The following is a 25000-nucleotide window of genomic DNA, read 5'->3' as shown; positions in this document are numbered from 1 at the left end:
CTCTGGTCACACAGCCCCTCCGTTTTATGGCTCATTGTGTGTGTGTGTGTGTGTGTGTGTATGCGTGTGTATGCGTGTGTATGCGTGTTCTTTTCAGCCTACTCTGGTCTCTGTACTATAAAGTCTAACTTTGACAGCCTGCCACGCAACAGGCTTTTCCAAACAGTGAAAAACACACACACACACACACACACACACACACACACACAGTGTGCTGCAGTCAGGGAGGTGTTAATGGACATATCAGATTCAGCCTGAGGGAATGACCACAGCAGAGCATACAACAGCTATGGAGGACACATCCCACCTATATACACACACCAGGGGAGGCCGGCGGTGGAGGCAGAACATCGGAGGCCGGCCTCATTGCAATGCATGGAACGGAATCAAACACATGTGTTTGATACCGTTTCTCATTCCGTTCCACGCATTACAATGAGGCCGTCATCCGATATCTGCCTCCCCCGATACACAGAACAGGGGTGAATTTCCACGAAAGCTTCGTGGCACTAAGATCATCTCCACGTCAATAGCCTGCAATGGGGCAGCGATCCTAGCGGTACCCTCGCCCCTGTTCAGTATGCGACGGTCTCAATCACGTCTCTTTATGTCATCGAGGGATTTTGACTGCCGTTCAAAGGTCATTTCACTTGGTTTACCTTTTGATTCTTCGTCTGTCTCACCTTCTCATAAACCCCCCAAAAAAACAATGTCAGTTTGTTTTTATCGTTTATATTTTACATTTATGGCATGTAGCGAACCAAAGTGACTTACAACAAATACATTTGTTTAAGCAAGTGAATCATCTATCCAACAGTCATCATAAGACAAAGTAATCTATGCCAGGGCCAGGGGCCATTGGCAGTCGTAATGCTAGAAGAAGGAATAATTACTACTTTATTTTTATTTATTTTTTATTAACAGGAGAGAAACTTGTACAGGGGGTTAGTGGGGGTGAAGAGGTCTCTAGGGTATGGTGTAGGGTTAGTACAGGGGGGGTAGTGGGGGGTGAAGAGGTCTTTAGGAGGGACCGTTAAAATGTCGTAAACAAACAATTTATGCTGCAGAACGGGTGAACATTGAGCAATGAGTTCACTCTTCCCATGCGTTGGTCCTGCCTCTCTCACAGGCCACCTTGACTTCACATTGACATGACGCTTGTCTTCTTACCCGGGGTCGTGTTGACCCGTACTGACCGCTTGTCTTCCCCTTCTCTCTCAGGCCACCACTCTCTGTGTATCCAGTCTATGGACGGCATGCTGATGTTCTTTGAACAGGAGAGCTACGCCTTCGGACGCTTCCTCCCGGGCTTCCTGCTGCCCGGCCCGCTGTGCTACTGCTCCCGCACTGACACCTTCCTCACCGTGTCCTCCACACGCCAGGTGGAGAGTTACAGGTACGTGTACACACACACACGCACGCACACACACGCACGTGCATAGTCACACACACATACAGACACACACACACACACACACACACACACACACACACACACACAAACACAAACAAAGACAGATATAGGCAGTTACACACACACACACGTGCATAGTCACACACACACACATACACACACATAAAGGAGTCTGCTAAATGCCGTAAATGTAAACACACACACACACACAAACACAAACATAGGCAGATACACACACACACACACACACACACACACACACACACACACACACACACACACACAAACATGTGCATAGTCACACACACACACACACACACACACACACACAGGAATGCACACACACAAGCATGCACAGGGGCACGTACACACACACACACACACACACACACACACACAAATACAGGCATGCACATAGGCTTCCATACACAGACTGCTCTCCCCTCCACTGCCTTCTTATTTAAAGACGGCAATGTGGTTTGTGGAAAAGAAAATGGCCTCCCGTCTGCTCCACCACAGATGTATTTAAAGCCCTTGAATTCGGGGGATCAGGCAGACACAGCACATGTGGGTGTATTATACGAACTTGTCTCTCTACATTTGTGTATGTTTTTTTGCATACATGTCTACTACTGTATATCCATGCACAGTGTGCGCGTATGTCTGTTTGCATACACGAGTCCACATTTGTATAATATTTCTGTGTGTGTGTGTGTGTGTGTGTGTGTGTGTGTGTGTGTACCGTAAGTGTGTGTGAGATTAGCTCCAGTATAAATAGAGGATAGGAGATACTGCAGATGGCAGATTGGGTGCACTGGGGCCCTGTTGCCACAGCTGAGGTTGGTTAGCCACCGGCGCTAAGTGAACGTTTTCACGTCCTCATGAAATTTCCACTCACTGACGGCCGCTGACGGCTCCCCAGAATAAGCCTGGGCTTTATTTGACTGGGCTTTCGCCACTCGTCACCCGCCACAATAATCAGAGTCGCCTTCCACTCCAAACACACACCGGGGGCTCCGCTTCACAGGACTCCGCTTCACATGCCGCTACAACCGGAGGGCAGCGGGAAACCTGTGTGTGTGTGTGTGTGTGTGTGTGCGTGTTTGCAAGACAGTGTGTGTCTGTGTGTCTGTGTGTCTGTGTGTCTGTGTGTGTGTGTGTGTGTGTGCGTGTGCGAGACAGTGTTTCTCTGAGAGTGTGCATACGTGCGTGCGTGTGTGCGGGAAATCCAGGTCACTCCAGCTGTTTGTTATCCCCGATTTCTCCGATATCAAGACAGAGATTCCCCAGATGAGATATCACCGCGGAAACGCTGACCTCACCTCCCTCCCACCCCACCCCACCCCACCCCACCCTCTCCCCGGGTCTCTCAGACTGTATATATGAATCCTAATAAAAATAATTCAGCCAAGGATGGAGCATAAACTCTATGTCTGCATCTAGACCCGGTCCCTCCACTTCTACTGAAGAGGCCCTACTTCATCTAGCCTGGTCGTATCATCAGAATATTCATACATATATATGATCTAAATATATTCTATTCTATCTATATTCTATCGCAAACAGTTATTGTTCATAACGCGATTACTGCACTGTTGGTGGTATGATGAATGAATATGAATAAGCATTTCCGTAAACAACAGTTGACCTATGAAGGTTGTGGTTGGTATCTTTGGTATCTACGGCTTTCGGCCGTTTGCTATCACGTTAGCATCTATTAGCAGCAGCTGTCTGTGCATTCCTCACTGCTGCTCATCGAGGCTAAAATGATAGCCATCCTGAGTCCTTTTTTCCGACCAACTAATCCGATTACTCTTGGGCAACAGCACCCGAAGATGTCTACTGTATCTTTCTTAATAGGGAGCTGGGCGTGGCTAGTTTTTTAGTAGTTTCTACGGCTATAACCTATTGGTCTTGTCATTGGTGTACACGCGCTTAATAATTAATCGGGGCTGCCTACTATATAACCAACAAGGGGTCTTCCACTCGCCCCAGCCTGTAGGGGAACCCTTTTTGGTTGCCATGACCAGAGTTTTCTATAAGGAAGAGTGGGGCCTATGAAGGAGTCTGTTTTCTATTGGCCAATGTCAAAGAGTTCCTCTACGTTATACCAACCAAGCATGTTGCCATTTGCACTCCTATGCTACTACTTTTGCTACCGCCAATATTGCTCCAATACACTGTGCCACCTTATGTCATTGTTTTAGTATTATTATTACTATTATTATTATTATTATACTGTATTGCATTGTTGATTGTTTGATTGTTTGCTGCGTTGTTGAGGAGCGAGCTTGACCTAAGCATTTCATTGCATCGTCTATGACTGTGTTGTCTGTGGTAGTAGTGTAGTCTGTGTTGTCTGTGGTAGTAGTGTAGTCTGTGTTGTCAGTGGTAGTAGTGTTGTCTGTGTTGTCTGTGGTAGTAGTGTTGTCTGTGGTAGTAGTGTAGTCTGTGTTGTCAGTGGTAGTAGTGTTGTCTGTGTTGTCTGTGGTAGTAGTGTAGTCTGTGTTGTCTGTGGTAGTAGTGTAGTCTGTGTTGTCAGTGGTAGTAGTGTTGTCTGTGGTAGTAGTGTTGTCTGTGGTAGTAGTGTTGTGTTGTCTGTGGTAGTAGTGTTGTCTGTGGTAGTAGTGTAGTCTGTGTTGTCAGTGGTAGTAGTGTTGTCTGTGGTAGTAGTGTTGTCTGTGGTAGTAGTGTAGTCTGTGTTGTCAGTGGTAGTAGTGTAGTCTGTGTTGTCTGTGGTAGTAGTGTAGTCTGTGTTGTCTGTGGTAGTAGTGTAGTCTGTGTTGTCTTTGGAGCTTTTCATCCCTCGTTCCTTTCTGAGAGAGAGAGAGACTGTATTCTATGTACATGACAAATAAACTTGGATCTGATTTGCTTTGAACCAACAATGTATTGCTTAAATCAGGGAGTTTAACCAGGAAGTTATATGGAACTATGAAGCTCACTGGCGCCAGTCTTCTAATACATCACTCTGGCCAGGTCGAGGTCAAAGTCGAGGTCGACTTCATGATGTAGAACCCTCGGTGTGTTTCGAGCGTGTCTCTGTCATAGTTCTGATGTAACCAATACCTAAGATGTTACATTTGGTGTAAAACTTGCAAAATACGTCGTTTTTCCGTACAAATCTTTTAGTTGTAAGTGCGTAGGAGGCCGAGCGAAGGTTCTGCTGGCTTTCTAGACTCTTGAGTGGCATATTATACCACATAATATCAGCCGACTAGTGAAACTGTTCCCCTCTCTCAGTTTATTTAGCCTGCAATGTTGATTCGCTCTCCGCTTGAGGCTTGATGAATGAGGGTTTGATTGTGTGTGTGTGCGCTCTCGAGAGTATACGTGTGTGTGTATGTTTGCATAATTTCTGTGTGTATGTGTGTGTATCAGGGCTGTATTGGGAAGAGATCCTCTTTCATATAAATGACTGGGCTGTTTCCTCAGGCGGGACGTCCCATGCTGGTTGCTGAGTGATGCACCACACACACACACACACACACACACACACACACACACTGCATGCCCCAGCCCCCCTTACTCTGTCCTTGCCTGTCAGTCCTATATACTCCCATTCTACACATTGAATGGATTCAATGGGTTTGTGTGGTTTCCCTAGTTTAAGGTGTCTGTGGTGTCTGTGGTGTCTGTGGTGTCTGTGGTGTCTGGTGTTTGTGTGTGGATGTGGGTGAGTTCACATGGGCAAATGCACTTCACAAGTGGGCATGCATACACATTAATTCACATGTGTACACACACACACACACACACACACACACACACGGCTTCCCTAGGCAAGCCTGAGCTATGTGTGTGTGTGTGTGTGTGTGTGCGTGCACGCCAGTGTGTGTGCGATCACTTCTCATATGGCGTGTGCATGGTGATGTATAATCAGTTTGGTTGGGGTACACAGAGCTTGATTCAGTGTATTTGCTCGCATTCACACTAATTCATTCACTTACCAGTTGCCCTTTGACTTAAGAAACATGTAATGAGTTGAAACATTGTAATAATACAGCCATTTGACTGTTATTCTAGTGTAATTGGATGGAATTGGGCCGTGCCAATTTCTCCTATGTAATTGGGACTCAGGAAGATTTCTGTTAATGTTGCTGCTCAGCAGCCAATTATAACAAAGGGAGCCTTTTTCATCTCTTAATATCCCCTTTTCTTCCCCCTCTTTCTCCCCCTCTTCATCTTCCTCGTCTTCCTCCACTTCTGGCCTCCCCCTCAACCTTATCCTCCTCTTCTTCATCTTCTTCTCCTTCATCGTCCCCCTCCTCTTTTCATCCTTTTTCCTCCTTTTCCTCCTCGGTCCCTACCACCTCCTCTTCCTCCCCCTCACCCCTTCTCCTCCTCCTCCTCTCCTCCGTTTATTTTTCCTCCTTTTCCTCCATCCTTACCAGCTTCCTTTCCTCGCCCTCACGCCCTCGCCCTCCTTCTCACCCTCTTCTTTTTCCTCCTTTTCCTCCTCTGTCCCTACCACCTTCTCTTCTTCCTCCTCCTCCTCCTCCTCCTCCTCTACCTCCCTCTTCCCCCCTCCCTTTATGTCCAGAGCACCTTGGCTTTAGTCTGTGTTGTCTTTGGATCCCTCGTTCCTTTCTCAGAGAGAGAGAGAGAGAGAGAGAGAGAGAGAATAGTCTTCTGTCGTTTACAACTCCATAAATGCCAGGGCTTAGCAGGTTCTTATTTTTCCCTCTACATAATGAACTTATTCTTAGCAGCTTTTCTTTTCTTTTTTTTACTATTCTGTTCTTTTTCCTCTCTCTGACCTCCCCCACCCCCCCGTCTCCCTTCATCTCTCTGGGTGTAGCCAGGTGACTGAGTGTGCGTGTGTGTGCGTGTGTGTGCGTGTGTGTGCGTGTGTGTGCGTGTGTGTGCGTGTGTGTGCGTGTGTGTGCGTGTGTGTGTGTGTGTGTGTGTGTGTGTGTGTCTGTCAGTTCCCGTGCCAGCCTCTTACTGGAAATCTGATGTGTGTGAATGCCAGTGTAAACGTACCGCGGGTCAGTGAGACTGGACATACAGTTCAGGTTGTGAACGCCACAGTAGATTAGACTGACTGAGTGCAGGTCAGTGAGAGCGGTGGCCATTTTACTGTTTCACTTTAGCTCCCAAGTTTGGGTCCTGTGTCAGTGGGCTAACACAGTCTTGTGGTGCACTGGAGACCCTGGTTCCACACACAGTTGGTCAGATTAGTTTTGTTGTAAACAAAGGAGGTTCGACGTGAGTGAGTGAGTGTATGTGTGTGTGAGTGTGTTTAATCTGATGGTGATGTATTCCTTACCCAGGTATGAGACTCTGGCGGTTGCCACGGACGCAGAGACCAGACAGGACAACGAGCAGCAGAGCAAGACTGCAGGGAAGAGACTGACGGTGAGGGGAAGAACGTTGTGTGTGTGTGTGTGTGTGTGTGTGTGTGTGTGTGAGTGAGTGAGTATACTGTACATGAGTGTGTGTGTATATAGGCTACATTATATCTGTGTGTGTGTGTGAGAGTATACTGTACATGAGCAAGTGTGTGTGTGTGTGTGTACAGTGCCTTCGGAAAGTATTCAGACCCCTTCACTTTTTCCACATTTTGTTGTGTTATAGACTCAATTTAAAATGGATTAAATAAAAGAATTTGCCATTAATCCACACACAATACCCCATAATGACGAAGCAAAAACAGGAATCAATTACACACTGTGTGGATCAGGTTGTCATTACAAACTGAGCAAATGGAGAGGAACAAAACTGCTCAGGAATGCGACCCTGAGGCCTGGGGAGACTTACAAAAATCAACAAAGTTGAATGGTGGAGAGGTTAAAGCACAGTCGATGGGGCAACATCATCTCAGTCAATCTACAAAATTGGTCGATAACCAAGTGGCCAAAAAGAATCCCTTAATGGAAAATAATCTCTCATATCCATAATTGTGTTTGCAACAATGAATTCAAAGTGATACAGCAAAGAAAGTGGCTGGAAATGTGTTTATTTGGTTTTACTACAAAGCATTAAGTTTGGTGCAAATCCAGCACATGCAATGCAGTTTCCACACCATCTCTCGTGTGAAGAATAGTGGTAGCTGCATCAGGTTATGGGTATGTTTGTTACTGGCAGGGACTGGGGAGTTTTTCAGGATCAAGTGAGAATATTGAAATTTGCTGAGTTGGTAGTGACATCCTAATCTACAGTGTGTAATTGATTCCTATGCAAATCAGAGACCCTATAAAAACAAAGATATTCATTCCATAATTACATGAACTATTATCCTTGCATTAAGATGGACTCAATTCAACTCATTGAGTGATTTGTTGATGACATTTTTGCATTTTAGCTAATTTTAAGAGTGTCATAGCAAAGGGTCTGAATACTTGTACATGAGGTATTTCAGTTTTAATACATTTACTGAAATTGAAAATTTTTAATTTCAAAAGTATTTCACTTTGTCATTCTGGGGTATTGTGTGTGGATTGATGGCAAATTCTTTAATTTATTCCATTTTAAATTGAGTCTATAACACAACAAAATGTGGAAAAAGTGCAGGGGTCTGAATACTTTCCGAAGGCACTGTATATAGGCGGCATTATAACTGTGTGTGTGTGTGTATCTCTTCAGGCTGACTGGACCCTGGTCCTGGGGGAGCAGGCCTTGGACCTCTGTGTTCCGTCCTTCTCTCCCTCCTCCTCCTCCATCTTTGTCCTGGGCGAGAGGAACATCTACTGCCTCAAAGACAACGGGCAGATCCGCTTCATGAAGAAATTGGAGTACAACCCCAGCTGCTTCCTCCCCTACACCTCAGGTAAATGGTACAGCCCTAGTGGTTTCTTTCCTCCCCCTACACCTCAGATAATTGGTACAGCCCTAGACGTTTCCTCCCCCCAAAAGGGAGCCAACAAGAGCAGAAGGAATGGGACGACGGTCACAAAATAAAACGCCTTGGTCCTTGATCTCAGCCCAAGCCCTCGCCCTCCTCTCCCCTATGTATAACACGTCTGAGCTAGCTGTTTGGTAAAGCAAGGCCGAGTTCCTTCCATAGGACACACACCTATCCACTCCTTTTTAAACCTTCTCTCGGGTGGATTCTAAGCGGAACAAGCTCGGTAGCCGAGCGAGCTGTTTGCTTTCCGGCTCGGGTTCAATCTGATAGGGAGGTTGTGGACCCCTGGGTCCGGTTTAATGAGGTCGGACACAGTAGACACTGTGTTAAGCCGGCCTCCGTTAAGAGGAAATACCGTGTATCACAGGGGCGAGCTAAGGTTTCGACTGATCCATATTGAACACCTCCGACACGCAACACGCACCGTCGCCACCTGTGTAAATGTATGTGTGTGCGTGTGCGTGTGCGTGTGTGTGTGTGTGTGTACATACGTACACACACACACACACACACACACACACACACAGCTGGTTCACCTGGCTGAATGCCCCCTTGGATCAGGGGTCTGCTTGTTGCATGTCAGTCTCTATATCGCTATAGTCCGCTAATGGGTTCCAGGCAGCACACCTAGCTCCAGCTGAGCTGAGCTGTACAGAGGGAGGGAGGGAGGGGGGAGAGAGAGGGAGAGGGAGAGGGGATGAGAGAGAGGGAGAGGGAGTGGTGGAAGGGAAAGAGACGGGGAAGAGGGAGGTAGCATTGGCATAAAACACACACGCTACACCACTTCTCAAAGCCAGCAGCACCTGCTACTCCTTGCAGAATAGACGCACGCACGCACACACACACACACACACACACACACACACACACACACTCCCTGCCCGTCCACGTTGAAAATCCACCAGACATCCCCCAGGTGACATCCATCCCTGTTCTCTGCTTGTGTTTTTTAAAGCGCTCTCCTGCACAGCATGGAAAACGGCCTTCTGCTATTGTAATCCGCTCCAGTCCTGTCAGTGGGGTTGAAATAAAGAGAGAGAGAACTTTCCGGGCTGCTGGATTTCACATTGTTTTGGCTGGAGATTTTAGTGGTTTAGCGGTCTGCTCTGAATATTTCACAGGTTTCCCCCTCTGGGCTTCAGCGATGCAGCTGCCTTTTTTGGCTGGCTTTCTTCGTTTTCTCTATTTACTCTCTCTTGTTCCTTCTCTCTCTCTCTCTCTCTCGCTTTCTCTTTTTCGCTCCTTATCTTCAAATCTCTCTCTCGCTCTCTCTCTCTCTCGCTCGCTCTCTCTCTCTCTCTCTCTCTCTCTTCCCCTCTCTCTCAATTTCGTATCCTCTTATTTTCCCCCCAAGGGGTGATAATATGGCCACTTAACCCCAACATTGTAAATAGCACGGCTCTAATTGCAGTGTGAGCGTAAACACACACACACACACACACACACACACACACACACACACGCACGCACGCACACAAGGTGAGGTCGGTGCTGCTGAGAAACCATTGCCACATGTCTCATACAAGGCTATTTTTACCAGGGTTTTTTTTTTTTTTTGCCACAGTGGAAGAACAGAACGAATTATGAGGGGTGAAAGAGGATAGGAAGGGAAAAAAACAGAAAGGCAGACACTATAGGTAGAGGATGTGTGTCCTGAGAGTCCTGTAATTCCTTCTCCTTGGAGAGTGTTAGAAGGCCGCTGCTGCTTTGAAGTGGCCGAGAGGTCACTGGCCGTCCCTGTCATTTTGTCCACGCCGCCTCTGCCCTCCTCGCCCGTTCTGCCCTGTCCCGTGTTCAGCTCCGTGTGAGGTTAGCTTGGCGTGTGTGTTGCGTGTGGCCCCTCAGATCTAGCATGGTGGCAGTCACACTAAACGCTGGATATTGTTCCAGAGAGCGTGGCCGCTTGTGTTTGTGTGTGTGGCAAAACCGAAAGGCGGCTTCACGTTATTAGACCATTTCACCAAGGGTGAGTCACCCTAGGGTTCAACCCTGTGTGTGTGTGTGTGTGTGTGTGTGTGTGTGTGTGCGTGTACATGGAAACTTGTGTGCTTCATCAGCTGCCGAAAGTATTCTAATTGTTGATAGTGAAAGAAGTTTACGTAGTGAGAGTTCTATCTTTGAGATATCTTCAAGTATCAATGAAAAGTGAACTTTGCGACCATTGAAACCCATGTCGAGTGGTACAATATAAACCGTATCGAAAAGCAGCATTCAAGCATATAAAGTAGACAGATAGGCAGATAAAACAAGGTCTAATTCATTATTTATCACAGGCTGGACTTAAGCCCTGGTCTGTAGGGTTGGGAGGCATTGTCACAACCACTAAGTCACGGTGGAGACTTGAGTCTGGGCCGTTGCAAACGGATGTGACTTGCTCTATCATTTGCAGTCGCCTGTACCCCTAAATATAGTTCAAACATGAGTTCTGATGGCCGTAGAAAAGCTGAGAGTCTCAGCTTTCTAACCTTGTCAGATGTGTGTCTCAACTCCCAATTCTGACTGAGAAAGAGCCAGTTACAGTCAGAATATTCCTAAACACTTATTTGGAAAAATCCACTCCTGAAGTTGACCCTATTTTGAAGGTAAGGCTACCGCGTTCCAGACATTATACGCTATACACACACTATAGATAGGTAGAGGAGTCCCCTGTAATTCCTTCTCCTTGGAGAGTGTTCGAAGGGCTGCTTTGAAGTGGCCGAGAGGTCACTGGCCGTCCCTGTCATTTTGTCCACGCCGCCTCTGCCCTCCTCGCCCGTTCTGCCCTGTCCCGTGTTCAACTCCGTGTGAGGTTAGCTTGGCGTGTGTGTTGCGTGTGGCCCTCAGATCTAGCATGGTGGCAGTCACACTAAACGCTGGATATTGTTCCAGAGAGCGTGGCCGCTTGTGTTTGTGTGTGTGTGTGGCAAAACCGAAAGGCGGCTTCACGTTATTAGACCATTTCACCAAGGGTGAGTCACCCTAGGGTTCAACCCTGTGTGTGTGTGTGTGTGTGTGCGTGCGTGCGTGCGTGCGTGCGCGTGGGCATGGGCGTGGGTGTGTGTGTCAACACTGACATTTTCACCCAGGGTGAACATTTCATACATTTTCAAACCTGACCTGGAATAATAATAGAAAAACAATTCTGCAGTTATTGGGGCACTGTAGATACCTAATCTATCTTATGCCTTCTGGAAACCTCCCTTCAGAGTGCAACTCAAGCCAGTTTTTAGGATCACTGCTTGGCCTTAATACCATTCAATTGGCAACATAAATCATATATTTTCTTCAATGGTCTGATGGCTAATCAAGACAAGGTTTTTAAATGTGGTCCGCGGTGAATTGAGTTGTACCCCTGTTAGAACGCAAAAGTATCATTATTCAACCTGACATTGGTATTTCTTCAACATGCGTGGGGAGTGCACAAGTGTATACTTCAGGAAAGGGGTGGAGAAATAGGACGCAAACATACTATCGCTACTGTCTAACTCACCTCTTTCCTTTCCTAGTTTCGGAGGGTACGACCAATGCACTAGTGGGTAACCATAACAACATGCTGCTGGTGTACCAGGACGTAACTCTGAAGTGGGCGGCCCAGCTCTCCTGTGTGCCCGTGGCCGTACGCATCGCCAACTTCCCGTGAGTACACGCTCATACACACACACACACACACACACACACACACAAACACATATGGTTGAACTCTGGGGTGACTCACCCTTGGTGAAATAACGTGAAACCGCCTTTCGGTTTTGCTACACACACAAACACAAGCACAAGCAAGCATGCTCTGGCACAATGTCAATCTCTCTCTCTCTCTCTCTCTCTCTCTCCTTCTTTTTTTCTTTCTTTCCCTCTCTTTCTGTCTCTGTTTTTCTGTCTCTCTGTCCAAACACACTGGGTTAACTTAACCCCAACACACTTACACACACTGTTTTCTCAGATTCCCCCTTTATCTGATAAGGTAACAGATACCCCTGTAGGCCTTTACTTGGGGAAGGGGGATGAAAGAAAGCCGGGGACTCTAACTGGAGCGATGGAATGGAAGGAGGGGAGGGGAGGGGAGGGGAGGGGAGGGGCAGTTCCTAGAGTAGAAGCGCTTGGACGGAGCGCCATTCCTCCATTTATTCTCTCCATTCCTGTTCTGTCTGTCAACACCTGTTTGATGAGCTCTCTCTTTGTCGTCCTCCTAGAACACACACACACACACGCAAAGTGTACACACTCACACACAAATAGTGCATACGCGTAAGTGTACACACATTCTTACTTGCATACATATGGATCCAGAGATCTCTCACATGATCTCTCATGCTTTCCCCACATCGCCACCTGTACACACACACACGCACGCACACACAAGACCATAAGCATACCAGGTGTGTTATTATTATTATTATTAATAATCATCAGTTGTTATGATTATCAGCATGAGAAATCCACTGTGATCCCTAGTAGGAAATGACTTCACAATGCCTTCCATCTGGCCAATCAAAACAGATAAGGGAGTGGCGGACTGGACTGTAGCTGTACATATCACCACAGCAGAAATGACCATAATCAACAAGCCATTTACAACAATGACCTTTTTAAAATGCAAACACTGATGAATAATGATGCAGATTAGCAATGTGTGTTTCTAAGATTCCTTTGTGTGTTTGCGTGCGTGCGTGCGTGCGTGCGTGCGTGCGTGTGTGTGTGTGTGTGTGTGTGTGTGTGTGTGTGTGTGTGTGTGTGTGTGTGTGTGTGTATGATTAATGATGCTTTACATAGTAATCACATAGCACATGATTAGCTACACGTCTAGTGCAGACATGTGGGAGAAAGATGATGAGCTTTGCCCTCCGTCCAGCTTGACACGCGCACACACGCGCACACACGCGCACACACACACACACACACACACACACACACACACACTGTGCAGACAGCTAGTGTTTCTTCCACCCATCTACACTTAGAACCCTGAACCCTGTTTGGTTCAACCGAGGTTCTCTGAAGGAGATGAGGGAGACCCCTCACTATAGGACACACACTAATTGGAAACCTGTACAGATACAAGAACCCCTTCTACATCACACAGTCTCTAAACCAGAGGGCACAGTCCTGTCCAGGCTACAAACCGTAAGGGGATGAGGAGAATCCCAGCTGGCAGCAGCACATGTCGAGCGACCAACCTCCATACAGAGCAACTTTGAACAGGGCCCAGGACGCTGCCAACCCCAAACCCTGAACGACACTGCCTCATCCGAGTAGCGTGTAGCCTGAACACTGGACAGGGGCTTTCACATGGCACTCATCTGGTAGGAATCGGCAGGGAATGGAAAGAGTAATACTGTAGCATGCAGTATTACTCCTTGGAGATGACCTTTGGAACGAATGCAACCGAACGTAATGTGACCTGTGTCGCCGGGTGCAGACTGAGTAGGGTGGACCTATCGCGCATGCAAGTCACTCACACACTTGGCCATGGCCAGGGTGAGTAACAGTGCGGTCTCATGAGACAGCATTTTGGCATCAACAGTCAGAGGGGCTCGAAGCGGTCACTAGTGAACTAAGATCACCCCGCAGACGTTCTCCCGAAGCCAGATATGTCGTCACTGTAGAGAAGGCTTTGCTCTAACGAGCAGGTGAGGGGATTGCAGAGATTGGGTCCTGCAAGGCACAATCCTATGGCTCTCACACCACCCCTCAAATAGCCTCCATTTTAGGTCATAAGACCTCTGGTGGAGACAGGCCTTCAGAGACTAGGTTGGACATTTACAGGTCAAACCCATAGATCCACCGGTTCAGGGTGAGGTTGGGGTACTTGGCCCTGTGCCTGGGACAACAAGACCCTGCACAAGTTGAGTTGCCAAGGGGCTTACGCAGAGTTACTAAGCTATCTGCAGCTTCCAAGCTTTCCCAGGCCAATTCGGGGCTATCAGGAGTAGGGAGGAATGAACACAGTGCTCCTGTGTTCAACTTTCTGGCACACGACTGACCCTGAGGGACAAACAAATGTCCGCTGCTCTTTATCAACAACTGCTAAGAACAAGAGAGCGTGCGTTCCTCCATCGCGATTGACGTACGCCACTGCGGGCATAATGTCCGTTCTGGCTGGGACGTAATGTCCCTGTAAGAACGCGAGAAAGTGCTTGAAGGCTAGAACACCATTTAGAGCCTGAGTTCAGTTTATTTAGCGGCCTGTTGGCTTGTTTAGAGAACGCCTCGACCAACATCGCAGACCGAGTATCTGTCATGTAAAAAGCCAATCATCCTGAAGTGACTCGTCTGGTGTCACAACCCGTCGCTCGGGGGGGGGGAGGGGGGGGGGGGGGGGTCTTCACCACGCCAGTGCTGCCAGACACTGTGTGGAGACAAGCTGGTGACAAAACAGATCCAGCCGGAGTGAAGACAGCCAAAACTGAAGGTCTCGTACGTGGAGGAGGCCAAGCCCAACGACCACAATCGATGAAGCCATTAACCCTAGAGCCGCAGGCATGTGTGGTTCGAAATCCCCAGACAGGTGGAGGCGCCCGTCTGAGGCCGTGTGTCTGTCTGGGTGGCGGGAAACTCTGAACAAGACCAAGTCCACGGTCCGATGGTTCCACCGCTTGGCTGGGAATGAGCGAGCTTTGGCACGATTCACCTGGAAGCCTAGGTCGAGTGGATGCGACAGCAGTGGTGGTGTGTGTTCCACTGCCTGCACCTCGGAGTCCGTGCGTACGAGCCACTCATCGAAATGCGTGAGGATCCAAATGCCTCTTCCAAAGAGGGGGGCAATGGCGGCATCGGCACACTTTGTGGATGTCCTTGGGGCCAGAGACAAATCCATTGGCAGAGTGGGATACTCGTAAGATTCCTTCCAGTGGGTTGACCTCAGAAACCGACTGTGCACCTGACAAATGTTGAAGTAGAAATACACATCGTAGAGGTCAACCATTGTGAACCAGTTGCCTTGGCAAGTGGCTTCTAACAGGGCCTTATGCCTAATCGGTTCGATAGGTCCACATGTGGCTTTTGAGGCGCCGTAGGTCCAGTACGGGGCGTGCACCCCCCCTTCCTTCGGAACCACAAAGTACCAGCTGTAGAACCCTAGTTGCGATTCTGCCTCAGGAACCCCTCAGATCACGCCCTAGGCCAACAGAGAGAATATTTCCTCCTGTATAATTTCGGTCATTTTCTGTGTGCAATTAATTGCACCACCCCCGTGAGGGCAGGAGGTGAGCTGCAGATTCACGAGGTGAGAGAAAATGTGCTCGTCAAAGCTAGCCAATGGCTCGGTTGTCTGGAGACAATGAGTCGCTTAGTTAGCCGACTGTCCAGTGCCAGCCTACATGAAGGACTTAGCAAGTTATAATAATAACCTGAGGAATTATTATCAAGCTAACAAGGGTTCAAACTATTCCAAAGAATTCACTTCACTCCATCTCACGGGTACAGATTCAGTCGAGTAAACCTTATTGGTCGGGAATCCACTACACGTAAGGCTTCCTCTTTTGGGGGTGTAAAAGGAGGGTAAGCTGTACAGTATACATAGTCAAAAAGGTGAGTAAACTGTGTTTACATGCGTTTACTCTCCATTCTACGTCCCTGGTTGTGGGATCTTGGATACATTTGATCACATTGTGACCACACAATGGAAATGGTCTGACATGGTATGGTGGATATGTAGCATGTTGGTCTCTTGCTAATGCTATTGCTCTGTTGTTTGCTGAAGGGCGAAGGCCTCTATACTGTAACAAGTGACTGTAGCATACATCATGTGACACCTGGGAAATATATATATATATATATACACACATATATATATACACATATACAGTATATATAAAGGGATAGGATGGTAGGTCAGACCAGGTCATGGTGTACGTGTACGTGTGTGTATGCACATGTGCGTATGCGTGTGTGTGTATCTGTAGCAGTAAAAGGGGTGAGTTTATGTCCCCCCTCAGACGCCCTCCCATGCAGGTGAGGGGCCTATTGCTGCTGTGTGCTCTAACCCCCCTGTGTGTGTGTTACCGCCTCACTGGCCTGGAACCACAACACATCTGCAACTAGTTAAGACACACACACACACACACACACACACACACACACACACACACACACACAGAACAACCCCACGCACATGCACACACACAGAGAACAACCCCAATACACACGCACACACACACACACACACACACACACACACGCACACACACGCACACACACAGAGCATCACTTTACATGTCCTCAATTCACTACCCCCTTCCCCTGTCTCTCTCTCTCTCTCTCTCCCCTCCTCTACTCCTGCCAATCTACAGTGCAAGTAATGGCTAGGAAATGCTATCTGTCTACTTTCCCACACAAATCTCATTGCACTCGTTCTGTCGTGCTAGTGTGTGTGTGTGTGTGTGTGTGTGTGTGTGTGTGTGTGTGTGTGTGTGTGTGTGTGTGTGTGTGTGTGTGTGTGTGTGTGTGTGTGTGTGTTTGGGTGTGTTTGTGTCTGTGTCTGTTCCCAGTCTATGTTTCCCACAGTAAAGGCAGATGATTCAAACCATTATCATCTTGTTTCTCTTCCACCCCTCCCTGCCCACCACTCCCACCCCCACCCTCCCCTCCCCTCCCCTTACAGTGACCTGCGTGGTGTGGTGGTGACACTGAGCTCAGAGGGACATCTGCAGTGCTCCTACATGGGGACGGACCCCTCTTTCTTCTCCACGCCCAAGGTGGACTCCCGTGAGGCAGACTACGCCCAGGCGGATGCCGAGATGAAGAGCCTGCAGAGGATCATCAGAGAGGCCACTAGGACGCAGGGTAGCAACCTCTCAGAACCCCCCTAGAACCAGGACTCAGAACCCCCTGGAACCAGGACTCAGAACCCCCTGGAACCAGGACTCAGAACCCTCTAGAACCAGGACTCAGAACCCCCTGGAAGCAGGACTCAGAACCCCCTAGAACCAGGACTCACAACCCCTTAGAACCAAGACTCAGAACCCCCTAGAACCAGGACTCAGAACCCCCTAGAACCAGCACTCAGAACCCCCTAGAACCAGCACTTGGGGCTGGAGAAATATAGAACGCCCTATAACCATGACACAGGGTACAGATGGAGCTAGAACCTAGAACTTCCTGAGTACTTTAAACATGCTCAAGACCGGACCTCATACAATGCTTTCTAAACAAGATACGAGAAATACAGCACCTAACTAACTAACTCTGTCTGTTCCCCTTCTCTCAGATATCCTCCCTCAAGTAGACACCGAGGAGGACTTGACTGTTACTGCTACTGTTTCCAAAGACATGGACAGCACATCGGTGAGCGCTCGTACGCACGTACGCACGCACACACGCACGTATGGAATTAGATTTGTGCCACAAAAATGTATCAAAGCTTTTAGAATCGAAAGCAAAATGATTAGTATTGCAAACAAAAATACAAATATTGAAAGCAAAAACATAAGCAAAAAGGATTGTGAGCACAAAAAATAAAGTGAACTTTATTTCAACTTTATTTCAAATGCAAAACATTTTTCATGACTAAAGTAGTTTTATGTGAAATATTTTCAATGAAAACGTATTTGAATCCATTTCATATTGTCATATTGCGATCAAACGCCTCTCCCTTTGGCTGCGGATTTCCCACCTTTGGTTACGTTTCCCAGAACTTTGCTTTCGCTGCCTGTCTTTGCGTTTATGTTTTTATTTTTGTTCTCTATGATTTGGCACGATCATTATGTGTAGGCGCCGTCTAGAGGGAGACATATTGATGCATCTCCATTCGTCAAACAGTTTTGGAGTGATAGTCGAGCCTCACCAAAGAGAGTAAGTAGGAATTGACACATTTTCCATAGAGCATCGCCTAATGCCGACAGCTAGCGGAAGTTGCTATGGGCTAGCAACCCTCTTGATACATTCCTTGACCGTTTGGTACTTGCTGCTTCACTGTCTACTGGTAGGCATGTGCAATACATTCACTCAATCTCACGTTTCTCCTCAACTGTCACTTTAGAAGAAGAAGAAGGAAGAAGAAGAAGAAGAAGACTCTTTATTTGACCATGCAATCAATTCTCATCAATTGTAGGAATTTGACACGTGCGTGCCCCTCCCACGAAAGACTATAGTTAGAAAACTTTACTTTTCTAACTAAACAGACTTTAGATAGAAAACAAATGATTGTATGGTGTCATAAAGAAAATGAGGTTGTTTTCGAGCTGTTTATTTACAAAAGTCACTTGGAGGACCATTTGCTGTGCATTTCTCATCACTTTCCTTGGTCTCTATTTAGAACGTAGTCTCCTTGTATACCACAATGCACTTCGATATTAGACGTTAGCAGCATTACCCCAAAATGCTAAAAGCTCCACCTCTTGGTTTCATCCTCTTTGGCCTCATCCACTGATCCAGCTCTCAGCTTTAGGTGAGTACATGGTATACCCTGCTTAAATAGCCAGGTTAATAATTAACTATGAATGTTTTATGAAGGGTGTTTAGTAAAAGCATGTGTGTTCTAGTGAGAGACTAGATAGCTAAGTATATGGTGTTCAGCCAGCTAAAGTAGCTAGTCTGTTAAAAGAAATAGTCAATCAATGTTATGCCAGAGATGTGGTCATGTCTGCGTAAGAGCTGACAGTGTAGCTGGTGACTTTCTACTTTAGCTGGCTGGCTTATTAGTTATTTCAGACTCCTAGGCTAGGTCCACAGTCAGTCACACCTGGAAGGCCATTAGTAAATGTCAGACAGATACTAGAATGTGTTTGTCATCGGCATAGCTGTAGTAGTTGTCTTTCACCTGTCGACCGTATCGCTAGTTAAAGTTGACATTATCTTCACCTGAGAATAAGACAACGTAACAGCTACACAATGTCTCCTCACTGTTCTGACACATACCTGTTTATTATATAAAGAACAGAATATCTCCAAGACTTGATAATGGTAAAACAATCAAGACCGTTGTGTCACTGTGTTTCAGAAGAACAGCCTGAGGACCAGGAGAACGAGGCTATCCACTTGGCCAAGGCACAAGAGCAGAAACAATAATGCCAAGAGATTACCCTCTGCACACTTGAAATATTGATGAATGTCAAACCGACATGGTGGTTGAAGTCCTAGAACTTAGAATGAATGTTTATCTTAAAGAATACTCACAGAGCAGAGGACAACCATACACAAGTGGTAGGGACATTGTTTTGAAAAGCACATTCGATATTTAATACTTCAAAATGTGTTTTATTCATAAAAGATACAAGATTCAGTGTTGATAGTATGGGGTTTCCTTTGAGTTTGGGGATGGTTAGGACCATCAGTGAAGGTGTGACTGTCTGCCTGGGATCAGGGGCAGGAATACACAGTTGACACTGAAAAGGGGAAGTCTGTTGGCAGGGTCAGGCGTCCTCCTCTAGACTGTGTGTGGGCATCGTCATCCCACATCCCTCCACTCTGTATGACCTCAATCCTGGAATAATAATAACAACGTGTGTGTGTGTGTGTGTGTGTGTGTGTGTGTGTGTGTGTGTGTGTGTGTGTGTGTGTGTGTGTGTGTGTGTGTGTGTGTTTGTGGGCAAACAGCACATATTCAATTAGCCCTAATCACTACATGTACACTCACTAAACACTTTATTAGGAACACTATACTAATACTGGGTAGGGCCTCCCTTTGCTCTCAAAAGAGCCTCAATTCTTCGTGGCATTGATTCCACAAGATGTTGGAAACATTCCTTTGAGATTCTGGTCCATGATGACATGATTGCATCACACAATTCCTGCAGATTTTTCAGGTGCACTTTCAAGCTGTGAATTTCCCGTTCTACCACATCCCAAAGGGATTGGATTCAGATCCGGTGACAGGGATGGCCACTGAAGGACACTGAACTCATTGTCATGTTCATGAAACCAGTTTGAGACGACCTTTGCTTTGTGACATGGTGCGTTGTCATGCTGGAAGTAGCCATTAGAAGATGGGTAAATTGTGGCCATGAAGGGATGCACATGGTCAGCAACAATACTCAAATAGGTCAACAATAGGCACATACATATGGTATAAACAGGCCCAAAGTGTGTCACGAGAACATTCCCCACACCATTACACCACCTCCACCATGAGAAGGTGTACAGATGTTCCTAATAAAGTGTTCAGTGAGTGTATATTTGACAGGATCAAATAGGTGCATATTGCATAAAATAGCCTTAGCCTATCCAATAGGTCTACTTTCAGACTTTGGCTGCGCTCTAATTCTCTACCCTTCTGAAGAGAGTCAGTGTACTTGTTAGAAAGACCAGCCCTTACAATCTAGTCTATTTCAGTAGGCTACTTGTATACTCCCTCATGTATTTGAAATGGACTGGTGGAAGGAATAAGGTGAACTCCCTATAGCCCATTATTTAATGCTTTTTCAATGCATGAGTGATTTGTCGATTTCTGGGTGAAGGGTAAAGAATCAAAACGCAGCCCTACAGTTTCCTACACCCTATGGGGAGGGATGAGTACATGTAAGGGTGTATGGAATACGCCACAATGTGACTGGGTTACGTAGCCTAGATCTAGATCTGTATGTGGCCAGTTCCGTGTAAAAGGACCCATGAGGACCAAAATGTGAAATTGATCAGAGCATATCAAATCGGGTGTCAAATGAAAGCTATGAGTCTATATTTTGGGGAAAGTCATAAATACATTTGTCAACCATCCATCATAAGAATAGGGATAAGCACAGGCTTTGACTTCTGGTCAAACATATGGAAAGCGTCTAAGAAAACATCTACCAGAAAAGGTCTTTAAAGGTGTTTAGAAAAACATCAAACCTTATTAATGTTCAAGTATAGACTCTGGTTAACTAATATCAACACTTATATTTCGTTTTGAGGAAATGCTTTGGCTCCTGTGAGTTTAGGAGTCATTGCCCAGTCTCCAGGTCATTCAGTTACCGAAAACCCATATACTGAATATAGTTTACAAGTATACAATATTTTCAAATTTCTCTGAGGAGTGAGGATAATGAAAGTTAACAAAAGTAAGAAGTATAGGTAGACCTACCAAATACCTGTAGTGTCTTTAATGATATCGATTCAGTTTGAATTAATAAGTATCGGTACCAAATTAGTAACACAATGACCAAATCAAATCGTTAACAGAATTACAGAAATGTAATTGGCTACATTCACTTAATGTACAGGTTGTACAGAACCTAAAAGGGTTCTTCAGCTGTCCCTGTGGGAGAACCCTTCAATTAACCCTTTTGGGTTCCACGTAGAACACTTTTCACAAAGGGTTCTACATGGAACTTAAAAGGGTTCTTCCACAAAGACAGCTGAAAAACAGTGGGAAATTATACAGTAGTAGTTACAAACCACTGCATCAACATCCTCATCTCGTGCTCCAATAAATGGAGACTTCATTGTTATTGTATAGTAGGGAAGTTAAAGCCAGCAAATCACACAAATATGTCGCACGTAACTTCCATTGAGAATGATGACATACTCCTACAAAAAGGACCTCAAGAGATTTGTCTTCATCGTTAAAGAGTGCACTGACACATCCTGTATGGCGTGGTGTTCCTAAGACAGATTCTTAGGATCCTTCCACACCGGTTAGAGGGAATAGAGAAGGTTTTCATTTTGCGGAGGCTATCTGTAGTAGCAGATTGGGTGTGTCTGTGTGTCTCTGCACATGACAGGCCTACTTGTATTTCATTTGTTTAGAATTATTTTGGTGCCAAAAGTGTCGGCTATTTTCTTTTGGTGTAATGAAGAAAAATACACTGAACCTCAAATGTCATTGATTTAAGTCACATTAAATGAAGAGTTTCAAAGGCAGATTGATGTATCTTGTCTTTTTGTGAGTTTTTATAAAGTTCATAAAATAATACATTATCATCCTAATGAGAGTATCTGTTGTTTATTTCTACCTTTTGTTTCCATATTTTAGCTACATCATCATGTACAGAATGACATAAAAATCCAGAAATGATGAATTCTGTTACTGGATGTAAATCCATTCCACTTACTGTAGCTCAACAACCACAGGAGATATTTTCAAACTCAGTATATCATATGATAGCTGACACCTCACTCTTTATGCAGATGTATTTGAATCCTAACTTGGAGTATATATTTAACAGGGTTTTGGGGAAACGTGGTTACATAAAAAAACCTAGGGAGATTTTAGGGTAATTCCGTTACCGAACTTTGAAGTAAATGTGTTCACTGCGAATTGTTAGGAGTAGTGTTTGTGCATATGAGTGTGGTTTGTTAAACTTAGCTGTCAAGCGATTTTGTTTGGTATACGTTGGAAAGTGAAAAATCGAGTCCCAGCAACATTCAGTTACCGTGGACTTTCCGAAGTCAAGATCTGAGTGTCACTCCTATGACAAGAGTTGTCTTGTCATACTGGCATCTGAAGCCAGGCAACTATAATTAGCAAAACAAGGTTGAAGGTTGCAATTGAATTTACCTGTCATTGTGAGGAGCTATCTCCACTGCAAGGAGCTGATAACATGCAAGCTAACTCAACATAACAGATTCATGCATACACACACACACACACACACACACACACACACACTCTGAAAACATACTGTAGGCATTAAGGTACCTAGCGTTGCTAACGCCATGCTCTGCCAACTGAGCCACATAGGACACACACACTATTTAACCAGGGTATATTGAAAATATTTGACATAAAACTATTGAAAATATTTCTCACAAAACTATTGTAGTCAAAATGATTTGTAACTTTGTAACTTTTTATTTTGTTGCTCGCAATACTTTTTGGCTTGTGTTTTTGCTGTCAATATTTGTATTTTTGCTTGCAATACTAATAATTCTGCTTTCCATTCCAAAAGCTTTGCTTGATATTAATGGCACAAATCTAATTCCATACACACACACACACACACACACACACACACACACACACACTCACTTCTGACGTTCTCTCTACCTCCACAGCAAGCTCTCATCCCAGATATCGACGGTCTACCCATACCCTCCGTCACTGTGAAGGTAAGTGATGACCTCATCAACATTCACCCATCAAGGCGAATATTAACTCAATTGTATCGGTTTTAGAATCAAGAAATCACTCTCTCCTTTTCTCTCCCTCCCCCACTCCCCCTTGTCCATTCTTCTTTCTACTCCTCTCTCCATCCCTTGGTCTCTTTCTCTCCTCCTATCACCCACCCTCCCTCTCTCTCTCTGTCCCTCCTTCCCTCCATCCCTCCCCCTCTCTCAGATCAAGGTGAAGAGTCGCTGTACCCTGCAGAGCCCTAAGCTGACCGTGTGTGTTCAACCTCCATTGGCTGTCACCCAGGAGCAGTTTGTCTTGCAGCCTATGGGTGAGCTTCTCTCCCTCTCTGTCTCTCAGTCTCTCTCTCTCTCTCTCTATCTGTCTCCCTCTCACTCTCACTCTCTGTGTCTCTGTCTCCCTCTCTCTCTCTCTCTCTCTCTCTGTCTCTCTCTCTATCTGTCTCCCTCTCACTCTCACTCTCTGTGTCTCTGTCTCTCTCTCAGTCTCTCTCTCTCTCTCTCTCTGTGTCTCTGTCTCTGTGTCTCTCTCTCTGTCTGTCTCTCTCTCTCTCTCCCTTTTCTCTCTCACGTGTGCACTTTCTTGCTCTTTGTTCTACTTTAACTTTTTCTCTTTCATTCTATCCTCTCTCGCTCTGTTACTCTCTCTGTTCTGTTCGCTCTGTTCCTCTCTCTCTCTCTCTCTCTCTCTCTCCTAATCATTATTTACCAATGTCTCTCCTTTCACTCTGGTTTTCTTTTTCTATCCCTCTCTCCCTCCTTATCGTTGTTCTTGGCCAATGTCAAGCCAGACAGAGTATGAATGAAAGAAAGAAAGAATGGATGAAAGAAAGAAAGAAGGAGAGAAGTGTGCTTTTCCTGTGTGTACTTAGACATTATCAGTCTACGATAGCAGACAGATGAAAGCATGCACACACACACATGCACGCATGCGCACACACACACACGCACACACACACACACGATATCTAACTGAAACAGGTGTATATTCACCTTGACCAGGTAAAACACAGTCAACTCTCACCTAAAGCAAACAGCCATCGATACGACCCTTTCAGTCAGGAACCCTCACATCTTAGTTTAACCATTTATTGAATCTAAAATGGATTTCCAATTTAGGCTTGGCATATATGGATGGCTCTGCTCTTTTGAGAGCTCCCTACCTGGGTGTTATAAACCACTACAATGCATACATATATATTACAAGGTAGGGAGTCCATACATCTATCAACCCCCTCGATAGAGACAGACAGAGCAGAACCAAAGCAGGTGGAGGCTGGGGGGGGGGGAACAAAAACAATAGCAACAGTCTCATAGCCCAGTAACGACCAACAGTACCAGCAACAATATTGTAGGCTACAGAGACGGGTGTAGACTGACCACTTCAATAAACCACCATGTCAATGTATAGAGACCCTGTGATGGTGTCTGGTGCATACATGCATGAGAGCCGGTCTGTCACCTGACAGACCTCCGACACTGACTTAGAATGTCCTGCCTGAACTAAGCTCACTCCCTGTAGAGTCTGCAGTCAAAGACCCGCCGAGCCGTTAACCTGGAACGTTATCAAGACGTTATTGCAATCACAACATTATCACGACGTCTGAGAGCAGAGCAAAGAGAGGCAGAAGGAAAAAGGATTTGGGGCTTTTGTGAATGAAACGCTGAGCATGGGAATATGTCATGGAGAAATGCTAATTCAGTTTCAAGAGCAGGTTTTTTTTTTTTTTTTCCCTGACGTCGCATATCAGTATTCCACTAACCCAGTTTTTCCC

At 45.9% G+C, this 25000-nt stretch overlaps 1 protein-coding gene across 1 annotated transcript in view; it reads left to right on the top strand.

The window, feature by feature from the left end:
- The window catches only part of bbs9 (Bardet-Biedl syndrome 9), a 132267-nt gene that overhangs the window by 10530 nt on the left and 96737 nt on the right, over positions 1-25000 (top strand). The window contains exons 6-13 of the mRNA XM_083679247.1: positions 1222-1396; positions 6691-6775; positions 8003-8186; positions 11750-11879; positions 16843-17024; positions 17449-17525; positions 23151-23204; positions 23434-23536. Of these exons, the coding sequence (XP_083535373.1) occupies positions 1222-1396; positions 6691-6775; positions 8003-8186; positions 11750-11879; positions 16843-17024; positions 17449-17525; positions 23151-23204; positions 23434-23536 (990 nt within the window). The remainder of the gene's footprint in view (positions 1-1221; positions 1397-6690; positions 6776-8002; positions 8187-11749; positions 11880-16842; positions 17025-17448; positions 17526-23150; positions 23205-23433; positions 23537-25000) is intronic.

This window comes from Argentina silus, assembly GCF_951799395.1.
Source record: "Argentina silus genome assembly, chromosome: 10".
Taxonomy (NCBI): domain Eukaryota; kingdom Metazoa; phylum Chordata; class Actinopteri; order Argentiniformes; family Argentinidae; genus Argentina; species Argentina silus.
This window is presented reverse-complemented; position numbering and strand designations above follow the sequence as displayed.